The sequence below is a fragment of the Capricornis sumatraensis genome, chromosome 9 (assembly GCF_032405125.1).
Source record: "Capricornis sumatraensis isolate serow.1 chromosome 9, serow.2, whole genome shotgun sequence".
In the NCBI taxonomy this organism is placed as follows: Eukaryota; Metazoa; Chordata; class Mammalia; order Artiodactyla; family Bovidae; genus Capricornis; species Capricornis sumatraensis.
Window position 1 is genome coordinate 6,821,966 of NC_091077.1, and position 10,932 is coordinate 6,832,897.

At 56.6% G+C, this 10,932-nt stretch overlaps 2 protein-coding genes across 2 annotated transcripts; one reads left to right on the plus strand and one right to left on the minus strand.

Annotated features, from left to right (window-relative positions):
* Positions 1 to 3,106: 3,106 nt before the first annotated feature.
* On the plus strand, positions 3,107 to 7,216 carry RAB3A (RAB3A, member RAS oncogene family). The gene is made up of 4 exons (XM_068980721.1): positions 3,107 to 3,334; positions 4,479 to 4,597; positions 5,601 to 5,725; positions 6,673 to 7,216. Exons 1-4 carry the CDS (start codon positions 3,107 to 3,109, stop codon positions 6,861 to 6,863), a joined length of 663 nt encoding a protein of 220 aa, XP_068836822.1. The 3' UTR covers positions 6,864 to 7,216.
* Positions 7,217 to 7,605: 389 nt separating this feature from the next.
* Positions 7,606 to 10,665, minus strand: MPV17L2 (MPV17 mitochondrial inner membrane protein like 2). The gene is made up of 5 exons (XM_068980921.1): positions 10,474 to 10,665; positions 9,664 to 9,834; positions 8,596 to 8,672; positions 8,344 to 8,472; positions 7,606 to 8,053 (listed from the first exon to the last, which is right to left on the minus strand). Exons 1-5 carry the CDS (start codon positions 10,658 to 10,660, stop codon positions 7,961 to 7,963), a joined length of 657 nt encoding a protein of 218 aa, XP_068837022.1. The 5' UTR covers positions 10,661 to 10,665; the 3' UTR covers positions 7,606 to 7,960.
* Between the last annotated feature and the right edge of the window lie 267 nt (positions 10,666 to 10,932).

A 10,932-nucleotide genomic window follows, 5' to 3' on the forward strand; every position in this document is an offset into this window, starting at 1 on the left:
AGCGGGTATCGCCGACTTTCGCCTGGGAGGTCAGGGAGCCTAGTAAACTCGCATGCCTTCACCTCCACCAGGGCAATGCCTGGAGCCCCCCACTCCCCACCCTAAAGCGGAAACTCGACTGCTGGTCTTCCAGTGGGGAGTTGGAGGTGGATTTATATTTATATTTAAAAAAATTTCCCAATTCGCCGCAGTGGGTTTGTGATACTTTTATAGTCCGAGTGAGGAGGAGGGACAAAGATGTTATCCTTTGGAAAAAATAGATTTCCCAACTGCAGGGAGAGCAGGGGGTGCGGAACTTCTCCGCACTTCCGGGGCGCTGGGGGTGGGGGGCGGCCTCCAGGCGCTAAGTTATTCTGGTCTCTAGGCGCCTCTGCAGCTGGTGAGCTTTTTATAAACAGGACCAGCTCCGCCCCTCGTCTCCAGAGGAGGAATCAGGGAGATCAGAATTTTCCTGGGGCCACACGCCCCCTGCCGGGTGTGGAGACCGGAGCTGGGCGGACCGTAGCGCCCTGGAATGGAGGCCGAGGTCTCGTTCTTCCGCGCCAGCCCCCATTCTGACTTTTTCACATCAAGATCGTTGGGGGATGACGGGTCATCTTGGACCCCAGAGCCTCCATCTCTGAGTCTAGTTTTGCCAGGATGGTGGAGGGACGACTCTCCATCCCCGTCTTTTAGCTCAGGAGTCCAGCAGGAGCACAGCATCTCTTTCCCCACCCCACTCCTTTATTGCAGGGTCTTTAAACCTCACTGTTTCCTACTTTTGGGGGGTTGTTGTTGTTGTTTGTTTTAACCGCAGACTTTGCGAGATTAGGGGACAGGCTGTTTTCCTGCCCTACTTCCGCCATTTGAATTTTTCTCTGGAAAACGGGGCGCAGGAAGGAGAGGGGTTCCCGGAGCGTCCGTCAGCCCCCTCTTTTCCGGAAATTGGTGGCGGAGGGTGGCTCTCTTGATCCCGATTTCTCCTTTCTTCATCTCAGAAACAGGGTGGAGCATCTGCTAGCCCCACCCCCTTCAGGGGTCTTGAGTGTGTTAGTCGCTCAATCGTGTCCAGTTCTTTGCGATACAGCCCACCAGGCTCCTCTGTCCATGGAATTATCCAGGCAAGAATATGGAATGGGTAGCCATTCTCTTCGCCAGAGGATCTTCCCAACCCAGGGATCGAACCCAGGTCCTCCGCATTGCAGTCAGATTCTTTACCGTCTGAGCCACCAGGGTACATATCAGCAATGAGACAGGGTCTATCTTGATCCCTATTTCAGCTATTTCTTCTTTTATACTTACTTTGAACCCTGTAAATAAGAGATATAGAGCATTTTCTTGAACCTCGCTTCCTCTTTTCTGAAATTGGGAATAGGGGGAGTTTAATGAGCGGTCACAGCACCTTGGACTGAACGGGTACCTCTCGAGTCTAAGACCTGGGGTGCGTGGGGGCGGGGAAGGGGAACGCCCCCAGAAGACTCAGGCTCAGTTGAGGCCTCAACCTCTGGGCCCTTCAATCGCCCGGAAACCACCATTGGACAGGAGGAGGGGCGTGGCAATCTTTGACTGGTTACTTAGCCTGTCGCTCGAGCACTTAAGCCAGTGAGAAGGCGCTGCGAAGCCCCGCTTCCCTTATACTGTAGAGAGGCGGAGCCAGCGAGAGATTCCTCCCCTCCTGCACCGCTTCTGCTAGCTACTGGATGCGCTCTCTGGGCCCCGCCCCGTTCTCGCGTCAATCTGTGCAAGAGCCCCGCCCCTCCCGGCTCTGCCTGCGACAGTAGACCGTATCTCCATCAGTGGCTCCGCCCTAGAATGGCATCACGGCCGTATCTGCATGTGAGGCCCCGCCCCGCCCTTTGCAGGACGTCACCGAGGACTGCAGGGGCCTCAGCCGCTGCCGCCGCCTCCGCTGCAGCGCAGCCCCACATCAGCACACCGGGGGCCCAGTCACCGCCACTGCCAAAAAAGTCGCCGCCGCTAGGGTCGCCACAGCATCAGTGCAGAACAAGGTGAGCTCCCAGGCCCCCAGGTGCCCTTCCGTGCCGAGCGCCTATATAACCTTCATTTGACTGGTGGTCTGCTTGGGATAGGGGACGAAGTTGGCCGGCCTTAAATGAGGCAGAAGGATGCGGCGGTCGTGAGTCTGGGGAGGGGGAGGGCCTCGGCTCCCTCTACCTGCCCTGTCCTCACCCCCACCCCCATCCCTTCATCCCCGGCTCTGCGGTGGAGGGGGAGGGGAGATGAGGCGAGTGCCTTGCGGGAAGCTGTGCGCGCGGGAGGCTCTGCGTGCGCGTGCGCGTGGAGTGCACACTCGTGTGCGCGCCCGCCTGTGCAAGAGGGTCTGTGTGTACCCTTGCTTGTTTATCAGGGTATGCTCGCGCATACCTTGGGGATCCCGACCCAAGACTGTGAGTGTTACAGGCATGTGGAGGCAGACGCGTGGACTGCTCGTGTGCGTGCACAACAGTGTGCCTGTGTGCACAGAGATGTGTGCCCGTGTAGGTGACGTGTACTGGGCTGCATGGGTGGAGGACGCATTGCGCACGGTGGGTTTGCACATTGTATATACATGTTGACGTGCAGACAGGTGTCTGGCTCTTTCTCGTGCATCGAGCTTGTCCCAGTGTGTGCCCTGCTGTGTGCACGTGAGCGTGTGCACTCCCCGTGCCTATCACGTGATATAGCTGTCACAGCTCGAGCTCTCCCAGCCTGGGAGTCTGGGAGAAGGACGGCAGACACGCGTCCCCGCGGTACCGTACACGCGTGTGCACGTGCGCCCGCGAGGCTCAGTTCTGAGGAAAATGAATGATTGATGGGGGGCGGGGCCGGCCGCAGTTAGTCACCTCTTCTGGCGCAGCTGTAGGGCTTAGGTTACAACCGGGTCTGGGGTGCAGGCCTGCTGGAGGGGGCTGCAAGGTGTCTCCATCCCCTTTGCTCTGAGGTCCTCCCCTGGAACCTCAGGCCTTTCAAGGTCACGGCCCGCCCTCTGCGGTGGGGCGCGCCGTTAGCACTGGGGCTCCTGATGGGATAAGAGTAATCTGTCTCTCCCTGGGAGCTCTCTAGCCTGAGCCTGGGCGTTTGGGGATGGAGGGGATCCCTCACCTTCGCCTACGCCCCACACCCCCAGATGGCATCCGCCACAGACGCTCGCTATGGGCAGAAGGAATCTTCGGACCAGAACTTCGACTACATGTTCAAAATCCTCATCATCGGAAACAGCAGCGTGGGCAAGACATCTTTCCTCTTCCGCTATGCAGACGACTCCTTCACGCCTGCCTTTGTCAGCACTGTAGGCATCGACTTCAAGGTCAAGACCATCTACCGAAACGATAAGAGGATCAAGCTGCAGATCTGGGTGGGTCCAGCTGGGGGCCTTCTGGCTCCATCACTCTCCCGCCCCAGGAACAGCAGCCCCAGCTCTGCCTATTTCTTTCCTGTCTAGATTCACTCATTACATACTGGGCATTTATGAGGTGCTTACTGTGTACCAGGGGCTAGAGGCACAGAAGAGAGTGTCCCGTTTCTCCCATCAGTGCTCTCCAGGGGTGGGAAGGGGTAAATGCTGGGTCCTGTCCTACCCCTGACATCATCAGATGCATCGCTTGCTGAGTGCCTCAGTTTCCCCATGTTCAAGTTCCTCCACGAGTGTCTGGATGAGGTTTCAGAGGGATCCTGACCCCCCAGCCTCATTCCCTGGGCCAAGAGCAGGCTCCTCCACCAGGGTCTTCTGGCCACCTCCCTCAGCACCTCTGGGTCCTAAAGGGGTCTGATAAATCCCAAGCCAGAGCTGGTTGTTGCCTGCTCTCAGTCCTTCCATGGCCCCCACCTCACTCTTGGTAACACCTGCAACCTTCCCTTGGCTGAGGAGACCCTGCCTGGTCATCCCCTGTGGATACCTCATCTCATCTGTCTCCCTCCATCTCCACCTCAGCCTCTTCATTGTCCCTCAAATGTAACAGACCCAGTTCCACTTTAGGGCATTTGCCTAGACTTTCCTTCTCCTGACCCCTGTATGACTCCCTCCCTCATCCTTCAAGTTTTTAAATTGTCCCCCAACCCACACTGCCCATCCTTGCCTGGTTTTTTTTTCCTTCTCCTGTCTCATTACCTTCTGACAATACATTTCCGTGAGCTGAGGATGCATTTTCTTTCTTGTCATGGGTTGATTCTCTGTTTCCTGCACAGAGCTGTCAATTCCAAAAGGGCAGTGATTTTGGCCCATTTTGTTAACGACTGTGTCCTCAGTGCCCAGCACAGGGTGTGGCACAGGTCCTGTGTGTCGAATGAATGAAGGAATGATGCTGTGGGCACCTTGGGATCACTGGTACTACATTCCCTGGGATAGGCAGCCGACTCACTCTTCCTGACCCACTGTGCCTCTGGGCAAGCCCCTGCTCCTCTAAGCCTCAAGGGGGCTGGCCTCCACCATCTCAGAATTCATTCCCATGCTGAGGAACTTCCATATATCTCCTCTCTGACACCCCACCTCTTCTTCCCAGGACACAGCGGGGCAAGAGCGGTACCGGACCATCACGACAGCCTACTACCGGGGCGCCATGGGCTTCATCCTCATGTACGACATCACCAACGAGGAGTCCTTCAACGCTGTGCAGGACTGGTACGTGAGCCCCCACCCGCCCTCTTCTGAGCCAGGCTTCGTGTAAAGCCTGGGGTTCAGGCTGAGACGAGAGCGTCCCAGCCCCTTGGCAGAAATGTAAATAACAATATCGGGGTCCCAGGTATGCTATCAATCTATAATCATTAAAACAATGTGGCATCGGCTGAAAATAATGGGAAAGAAAGATTTTAGGTAGGAAAATGAAACTATAAACATATAAGGGGGAAAAAAGTCTGGGAGGGACAGAAAATATAAAGATAGTTTGCAAGTTTTGAAGGTATAAACATGTACATTTTCTGCTGAGAGTAATGATAAATTTTGAGAAAATGTTTGAATTTGTTCAAGAGGGAGAATTCTTCTCTGGGGGTGGGGGATCTGGGAAGGGTGGGAAAGACTTCTTGAAAGAGGGACTCTCAAGTTCAGGGTCTGTGGGAGCAGGCCCCTGAAGAGAGAAGAGTGTTCCTGGCAGGACAAAGGCAGGAGGAGAGACTGGGCCTTGCCCTCCTCAAGAATTAATGGGACAGGATTTCCCTGGTGGTTCAGTGGGCTTCCCTGGTGGCTCAGATGGTAAAGAATCTACCTGCAATGCAGGTGACCCTGGTCAGGAAGATCCCCTGGAGAAGGGAATGGCTACCTACTCCAGTATTTTTGCCTGGAGAATTCCATGGACAGAGTAGCCTGGTAGGCTGCAGTCCATGGGGTCACTGAGTCAGACATAACTAAACAACTAACAGTTTCACTTTCCAGTGGCTAAGACTGCACTCCCAGTGTAGGGGGCCCAGGTTCCATCCCTGGTCAGGGAACTAGATCCCACATCCCGCAAGGAAGATCAAAGATCTTGTGTGCCGCAACTAAGACCTGGCATAACCAAATAAATAAATATTAAAAATAGAGAATTAATGGGAGGTGGGGCTTGAATAGGATGAGTGACAAGGAGATGGGGGAGGGGGTTGGTGCTCAGATTCTCCAAGCCCTAACCTTCCTCTGTCACCACCTCCTCCAGGTCAACCCAGATCAAGACCTATTCATGGGACAATGCCCAGGTGCTGCTGGTAGGGAACAAGTGTGACATGGAGGATGAGCGGGTGGTGTCATCGGAACGTGGTCGACAACTGGCAGACCACCTGGGTGAGTACCCAGTGATGCTGGACATCACAGGCTAGGAAAGGGACACTGAGGCCCTGAAAGGGGAAGACACACACCCAAGATCTCACAGCTAAGCCAAGATGCAGCCTGGATTTGAATCCCAATAATTTATACTCCTGCGAGCTGGCCTTTGATCCAGGGGCCATTTCAGGTGGGTCTTGAGGGATGTTTAGGAGTTCACTCTGCAAGAAGTTAATGATTCATTCTGATACTGTCACTGCCCAGACTAGTGCTGGGTGTTGCTGGGTCCAAGAGGGCTACAGATTTGTGAGAGGGAGGGATCTGGGCTGGCGGAACCAGCAGGGAGCCAGGCTCTGCCTGGCATAGGTAAGGCTTCCTGGAAGTGGGGCATTGGAACTGGTATTTGAAGAAAAACGGTGATCTTTCAGACAGAAGAAAGTGACTGGATGTGGGAAAGATCTTTTTGGCAAATAGTTTTACATGACTGGAACATGGGGATCACTTGGAGGAAGTATGGTTGATCATGCAGGACCTGAACTACAAGCTGGGGAGTCAGACTCTTCAGAGGGCAGTAGGAAACCATGGAGTTTGTGTGAGCAGGAAAGGCCTGGATCTGTGTCAGATGCTGCCAGGACCAGGGCTGGGCCGGATGGTGGGAGCAGGGAATTAGCCCATCACCCTACTTATTATCGTAGTTATTTATTTATTGGAGATGTCCCCCAAGGGCTTGGGCACCCCCGTGTTCCATGCAGCGGCTCTGGGGACAATGAGAAGAGGAGAATTTTAGGGTGAAGAAAGGAGTCCAGGAAATAAAGGCTGACTCAGTCACTGTTGCTTCGCCACGGGACTTGTCCGTGCCTTTAACATGCATTTGGCACTGGGAAACTCCAGGTGTTACCTGTCCTCAGCAAAGTATGTCTGGGCGTGGGGGGGTCCAGCGTCCTCACCCCTCCCTTCCCCGACCACAGGGTTCGAGTTCTTTGAGGCAAGCGCCAAGGACAACATTAATGTCAAGCAGACCTTTGAGCGCCTTGTGGATGTCATCTGCGAGAAGATGTCTGAGTCATTGGACACGGCCGATCCCGCAGTCACCGGCGCCAAGCAGGGCCCACAGCTCACGGACCAGCAGGCGCCTCCGCACCAGGACTGCGCCTGCTGAGAGCTGCCCTGCCCCGCCCTGCGCTATCCTGGCCCCGCCCCTGCCCGCCCCCTGGGCCTGAACCAGGGCCCCTACTGGCCATGGGCGTGAGTCCCCTGCCCCAATTTAGCCCATCACCCTATTTATTATCGTAGCTATTTATTTATTTATTGGAGATGTTCCCCGGGGGCTCAGGCACCCCCTTCCTCCGCGCCCCACCCTGTACATACAGCCCTGTTCTCGCTCTGCAGTGGCGTGTCGTGGCCCCGTGAACTCACCGCTCACTCTTCCCTCCAGACCCCACCTTTTTATAAATTCACCCCCATCAACAATTATCAGTTTTGAAGAGGGGGCCAGATGACACCCCAAGGCAGGTTGGTCAGGTGATGGGAGGTAGCCAGCCTCTTGGCTGTGGCATGGTGGGTCCAGGTGGCTGCAGGCATCTCAACGTGGACCGCTGGGTGGGTCAGAGCCAGGAAATGGCCCACCTGGCTCCTCACCCCCAAGGTTTTTTTGGGAGCGGGGTGGGGGGGTTGCTGTAGATATGCACCACCCTGGGATACCACTCCCAACCAGACCTGTTCTGACGTCATGAGTGTCAAACATGCCCCCCAGCCCCCCAGGAGACGTCATGACAACACTACACACACCCAATAAAGTGAATGGATGACACAATGTCCCTATGAGCACCGGCCTGATAATGCTGGCTCTATTCATCCACAAGATTTTCAATTACAAGAATTTAATGGTACTTCCACAGTCCGTGACTAGAGGATGAGACTGGAGGCTCCAAATTCTGGGGCCTGGCTCCAAGGGGATGGGCGATATCCCCCACCTTGGCCCCAGCGCCCAGCCTACAGTAGTGTTGAGGGCTTGGTGCCAGCTGGCTGGCTGAGACCCCAGAGCTGAGGATGGCCCATCACGAGTCACTTGAAGCTGCCCCAGAAGGCTGAGGTACAACTGTCCATCTTCATGGTTGTGTTCCAGAGGCAGAAACTGAGGCCTGGCAGTGGGCTTGGCAGGGGCAGCCCAAGCAGATGCCCAGGAGTCAGGGTGTGGCTAGGACTTGGCCTAGGAGTCGGTTGCCCTTCCTGCCCAGGTGGCTGGTCCACGGCAGCTCAGTCAGTCTTGCCTTGCTGTCTGGCATCTGGGGGTTCAATCTGCATGGTGCCCAGGGCCACACAGCCTGGGGGTGTCAGGGGGCCTGGGATCTGACCGCACAAGAGCATCTGGTTACCTGTGCTGTTCACCCCACTAGGCACCCCACTGAACCCTCCTCCAACCCCTTGGCACTGGGGTCAGCCTCGCTGGACAGATGCGGGCTTGGTCCTCACCTCGTTGGTGATCAGCAACCTGCCCACCCACCATGGGGTGCAGGCAGGCTGTCACTGGCAGAGGCAGCCCTCACCCTGAAGGGTAGCTGTACTGCCATTTGGGGCTCACACATGTGCCCCCCTCCCCCAGGAGTCCTCTGGGTGCTTGGTCTGCCCACTGCGCTCACCCGGTATTTCAGGTAGGAGAGGTAGGTGTCCCACCCTAGCGTCAGGCCGTTGATGTAGGTGACTCGGAACTGGGGGGGCACGAAGAGGAAATTCACCAGCTGCGCAGCAGGCCACACGCACCAGTCAGCCTATGGGGAGGGGCGGAATGTAGTGAGGGGCGGAGCCAGGAGGGACTTGGGTGAGGCCTGAAAGGAGGGTCAGAAGCAAGATGAAAGTGGGTGGAGGCGAAGGGATAGGCGGGGCCTGCCCACCTTGTAGAATTCCCAGAACTTGTCCCGCAGCTCCTGACAGCTCTCGTCCAGGGTCTGGCCCTCCAGGCAGCCAAGGCCTAGGAAGGAAACCAAGAAATGAGAGTGTCAGGGGCTGGGGAGTATGGAGCACGGTGGTAAAGCGGGTAGGGTAGGACCCCTGAGGAACAGAGCTTCCCCGATGGCTCAGCAGGTGAAGAATCCACCTGCAGTGTAGGAGACACAGGAGACTCGGGTTTGATCCCTGGGTCAGGAAGATCCCCTGGAGGAGGAAATGGAAACCCACTCTAGTATTCTTGCTTGAAAAATCCCATGGGGAGGAGCCTGGCAGGCTACAGTCCACAGGGTCGCCAAGAGTCGGACACAACTGAGCGACTAATCACCACCCCAGGCAGCGGAACAGTGTCCCACCCAGAGGAACTGGGATATTTAAAGGCCTTGCGGTGGGAAGTGGAGCACACCAGGGTGGCTGAAATGGGTAAACGAGAAGTGAGAGGTCTGTCCTGTGTAAACTCGTACCCCGTGGGGTGGTGACGCACCCTTGCTGAGGCAGTTTTATTACCAGTCCTGTCCCTTCCTTTACCTCTACAGATAATGAAATGAAACTGACCCTGGGCAGCAAGGAATGAACAGCTCTCCAGAGCCAAGGGTTAGGATGATCGTGCCCTGTCAACCTCAGTCTCACCTCCCTTTCCTCCAGCCTCAGGGCCTTTGCACCAGTTGTCCTCCCCTCCGCCCCCATCCCCCACCTCCCTCCCGGCCCGCTGGCTCCTTCTTCATGTCTCATCTCAGCGTCTTCTCCTTGGAGAGGTTCTCCCAACCATCATCTCAGCCACTGTCTTCATCCTTCCTTGCGTAGCACCACTGTCTGTGACTCTGCCATTCACACCTGACTTTGCCACTGGGTCTGTCCCGTCACCACTGTACCCCAGCCTCCAGTCCTGGGCCACCCACACAGGAGAAGCATCGATAACACATTTCCACATTCTGGACACAAAACTGGCTCTACCCCCACCCCCCCTGACCCCTCGATCCACGAGGGACCAAGCCCAAGTTCACAGGACTCCTTACCCAAGAAGTACCAGACGCCAAGCATAGGAGAGGCCACCAGTTGGTCAATGAGGACCTTCTTGAGGACGTTTGGGAGGCCAGGGAAGCCGGATGCAGGGAACAGGCGGTCCAGCCAGAGATACCAATAGTGCAGGAAGGGGCCCATGCTGCAGCCGACTGCAAACATGCTCACTGTGGACAGTGCAAGAGTTAAGGGGTTCACGTTAGGCCAGCAACCTTCCCCCCTAATCCACTCCCTCCCTGGCTAAGACCTGGGTAAGCCTGACACCCTCCAGGGCTGAACCGAATATTCTTCCATTATTAGCCCCACCGCCAGGTACCATTCCAAGAGGTGCTTTTGCATCTTTCCTCATTCCCTCACTACCCTATCAAAGGGTACCACCATCGCCCCGCTTTCAGAAGGAGGAAACAGAGGCACAGCTGATAGGAAAGTGTGGGACCAGGGTGCGACCCAAGCTGGCTGGCAGCCAGACGCTGTGCCTTTGACTACCCCGGGTGCAGCATATCGTGCTCAATGGTGAGTGTCAGTGCAAGAGAGAGGGTAGCAGATCAGGGGGTGGGCGAGGACCTGACCGTCAGGATGGCAGCGGACAGAAACCGTACGTATTGGAGATGAGATGAAGACTCGAGGGGGAAGGGACGCGGAGAACGGGGAGGAGGAGTCTAGGGTGCACGCTGAGGTCAAGGGTCTTGCCAGGAACTGAGGTCACGGGTCATAGTCACGGAGCTCAGGTCCGGTTCACAGGTCTCCGGATCTGAAGTTGGGGGCAAAGATCTGGGGTGAAAAGCCAGCAGCACTGGTCCCCTTACCTGAGCGCCGCGGGTCGAACTTCTGGCCGGGCCGGGCGCGAATCTCCCAGGTCTGGCGCGCCCCATCCCCAGCCGCCATGAGAACGCCGCATCCCAGGGTATTGGTGACGAGCAACGCACGGCCTTGGAACAGGGGCTGACCGGCAGCCCAAAGGCCGCGCAGCCAGCGCCAGCCGCCGGACGGCATCGTCCGCCGGACACAGGAACCGGCACACTGGGCCGCCCCGCCCATGCCGGCCAATCCCAAGTCGCCGCCGAGTCCCGGTTACCCGCCCCGCGCGGTGGTACCCAATCGAACGCTGCCTTCGTGATTTGTATGCCCGCCCCAAATCGCTCCAGTCAATCGCCGACTGCTTCGAACCCTCACACCTCCTTCCACGCCTTACGGACCAATCACACAAGGCTTCGCGTCACATCGCGCACGCCAATTACTGACGTTCCACCCTTGTTTTCCCGCCC